We start from the raw sequence: 3368 nt of genomic DNA on the forward strand, positions 1-3368 counted from the left end.
GTAATGCTTGATGTTTAAACTCTTTGATGGTTTATTTTAGATGGTTTCACTGTAAAGTATGTTGAAAAGTAATATATTTTTTGTAATAAGCATTATAAATACTCGTTCTTCCTTTGAAATAAAATAGAAAATGTGGCACAATCAGATCTTTTATATTCAATATAAAAGATCTGATTGCGCCACATTTTCTATTTTATTTCAAAGATTCCAGATTCATGCAAAAAATAAGAAAAGGTTTAAGTCAATAAGTGTTCTGTATTTATATATATATATATTAACATCAAAGTTAAATAACCTAAACAAATATATATATATATATATATATATATATATTACAAATAATGTTTAATTTATTTCAAATTACACACATATATATACATACATATATGTATGTATTTTGGAAAATAAAATTGTTAAAGTTTCTATTTCTCATTCTCTAATTTCGAGCATGCCATTTTATTAAAGTCTAATTGGAATATATCTAACAATGCAGGGTTCAAATTTTCTTTGGCCTTTTCACAGATTTGAGGTATTTGTGAAGCATCGCCATGCTCCATCTCAAACTTAATAAAATCTATCCAAACATCTTTATTATTTTTGCCAAACAAATATGCAGCATTTGAATAACTATCTCTCCAATTTTTGAAATCAGGCTCAGACTGCAAAGATTCTAAAAATGCCATTTTTCTATGCAACTCCAAGCAAAAGGGAGGTAGTGTGGCCATTGCTCTATATGCATTTCGAGCCCAAACTATATTTCTGGTTACAGTTAACCATTCTAAATATCTAGGTTTTATAAACTCTGAAATTGCTGCTGGCTGTTTCAAAGCCTCTATGTATAGAATTCTCAATTTATCATTACAGTCCAGGTCTATTAAATAATACATTATCATTATTTTCCAAATTGCTAAAGAATTTTCTCCTAGTGCTGCGACTGCTTGGTCAAAAACTTGTTTAACCATTGCAGAGTCACTGTGTTTTATATGAAATCGTAAAGAAGCCTTCCAGAGATCTAAAGAGTCTTCATTTTTGGAAGTTACTTCATTCATAATTTTTAATATTTTTTCTTCGTTGCCAATTTGGGAACTTAGAATATCAAACCATTGTAGGTAATGCCTTACACTTAACATATTTGCTTTATAACCATCTTCCAGTGCTATTTCTAAAGCCTTTCTCTCATCTACTATAAATATGTCTTTATCTTCATTTAACTCTATTAGGGTATCAATATAATAACACCACATTTTTTCTGTAGGTAACTCTTTAACTGCATCTTTGTACATAGAAATGCATAATTCAAATCTTTCGGTAGAGTTTAATTGATTTGAATTTCTATTGAGTAGAGCTTTTTGTGCAATAGTATGAAAAACAATTTCATCTTTAGGAAACATGGCTTTTAAATCATTAATTATCTTTTTCTCCAAATTCTCAACAAAATTATAGCGCTCACAAATTTTAAGCAAACCTATAAGAAAATGAACATCCTTTACATTTTTCAAAGCTGAATCGTATGTTATTTCAGCTTGAGTAATGTCTGGTACATTTTTATCTCGTGCTTGTAATAGCGATATATTAAAAGCTTCAGTATGCAACAGAACGTCATTTGTGTGATGTACTAAACCCCGAACTAAATAAGCAAGGGCATTTTCCAATGATCTATTTTTCTCTTTTTCCCACTTAGCTGCCATAAGCCATAGCTGAGGTTTACCAGAATGTATTTGTAACATTTTACCAAATGCTTTAGAAATTGAATCATTAAATCCAGCAGTTGTACAAAATTGAATGTATGATGTCCATAAATAAACATCACTGGCAAAAGAATTGAGTGCATTTTTGTACAAGCTATCTATATGTCGTGCTAAAGGAAAATCAATTTTGTCTACGTCTTTCTTCATATTGTATTGCTCTCGTCGTTTTTTGAGTTCTCGAAAAAGATTTGTTTCCAAAGTTATGAGATTCACATAGTCAGTTTTAGATTTAGTATGCTTTTTTAATTGATTTTCAAAATTTTTGCGTCTTCTAATCAGCAACTCAACTTCATCCTTAGTAAAAAGATTATATCGTAGCATCAGTTTCATTTCCGTAATCATGCTCTCGACATGACTGTCGACAAAGTCGTTCATTTTAATTGCTTTTAATTTTTAATCGTAATTACAAGCAACACGTTCAATTACAGTTCTAACTATAAACTATAGGTTAATCAACAAAATTACGGGTTAGTACAACTTGTGTTTAAATTTCAATTTAATGATTATTGTTATGACTATTGAAAATCCAGAATATCTTGTCAATAAATTTAAACTTTCAAATTATTTACATATCAACGTTATTATCTATTATTTATGTCATTTTTGTTTACTTTCTACATTACAAAATGTTGAAAACTGTCAAATGTTGAAATTTGTAGATTGAAGATGCAGATTGCCAACAAGAGAATTCTCAATGGATATAACTTGTTACTCAGTGTTTTCGAAACTGTGGGACTCGCTCTTTGTCTGACAACTTTGTCTAAGGCAGCAAGATGACGAGTTCTTAATACTTTTCCAAACTATAAAATATTCATGACATTACAAATTTTACATAGCAAACTCAAAAAAGACATAATTCAAAGAAATTTTGAATTACAAAATTTGTTTCTTCGTCTGAAAAGAATAACTTTTTTGATAAAATCTTTTTTAGTGAAAAAGTGTTAGTGTACAATCAATCATAAAGGTAATTAATTCGTTTTTTTTTAGTAACCTTTTCTTAAAACTTTCTAAAACTTTCTAATTTTTAACATTTTTAATATTTAGTTATATAATCCACTCATTTATTTTTATCATTTTTATGTATGTATTTTCTATACATTATTTTTCCCACAATTTTATTTATTTTATATAAAAAATCTACCATCTTCTGCTTTCCTTAAACATATTGTTTGCTTAAATCTTACCAAATCTTAACAATTCTCTGAAAGTTTTTGCTCTTAATATTAACTTTTAGATAGTGCGCAATTCAATCAAACTTCATATGGAAATAGCATGGAAAACATTTTGAAAATTAAAAAAAAATTTTAGGTATAACTTAGCAACAAATTTTGAATAAAACTTATCCATTTGTTTGTTAAATTTTATCTAAAAATATTTTTAAAATTTTTGAAAATTTTTTCATGCTTTTTCCATACAAAACTTTGATTGAATTGCGCACTATCTAAAATACAATATTAAGAGCTAAAACTTTGAGAGAATTGTTTTTTATCAATTTGGAACCATTTGAGCCCTTGGGAGCAAGGAAATTCGAAAATGTCCATATTAAGGACCACCCTAATATATATATATATACATATATAATATATATATATATATATATATATAACTTTATTTTCATAA

At 27.4% G+C, this 3368-nt stretch overlaps 1 protein-coding gene across 1 annotated transcript; it reads right to left on the reverse strand.

Annotated features, from left to right (window-relative positions):
* Positions 1–404: 404 nt before the first annotated feature.
* Positions 405–2280, reverse strand: LOC113374213 (U3 small nucleolar RNA-associated protein 6 homolog). Its single transcript, XM_026614394.1, has one exon. The coding sequence runs from the start codon at positions 2121–2123 to the stop codon at positions 423–425; it is 1701 nt and encodes a 566-aa protein (XP_026470179.1). The 5' UTR covers positions 2124–2280; the 3' UTR covers positions 405–422.
* Positions 2281–3368: the final 1088 nt, after the last annotated feature.

Source organism: Ctenocephalides felis, unplaced genomic scaffold (assembly GCF_003426905.1).
Source record: "Ctenocephalides felis isolate EL2017-DRISC unplaced genomic scaffold, ASM342690v1 CF-g0.4_SCAFFOLD_01661, whole genome shotgun sequence".
NCBI lineage: Eukaryota > Metazoa > Arthropoda > Insecta > Siphonaptera > Pulicidae > Ctenocephalides > Ctenocephalides felis.

What these genes read in the sequence shown, in the direction of transcription:
- LOC113374213 (XM_026614394.1), bottom strand. Translation starts at nt 2,123, where the DNA reads ATGAACGACTTTGTCGACAGTCATGTCGAGAGCATGATTACGGAAATG.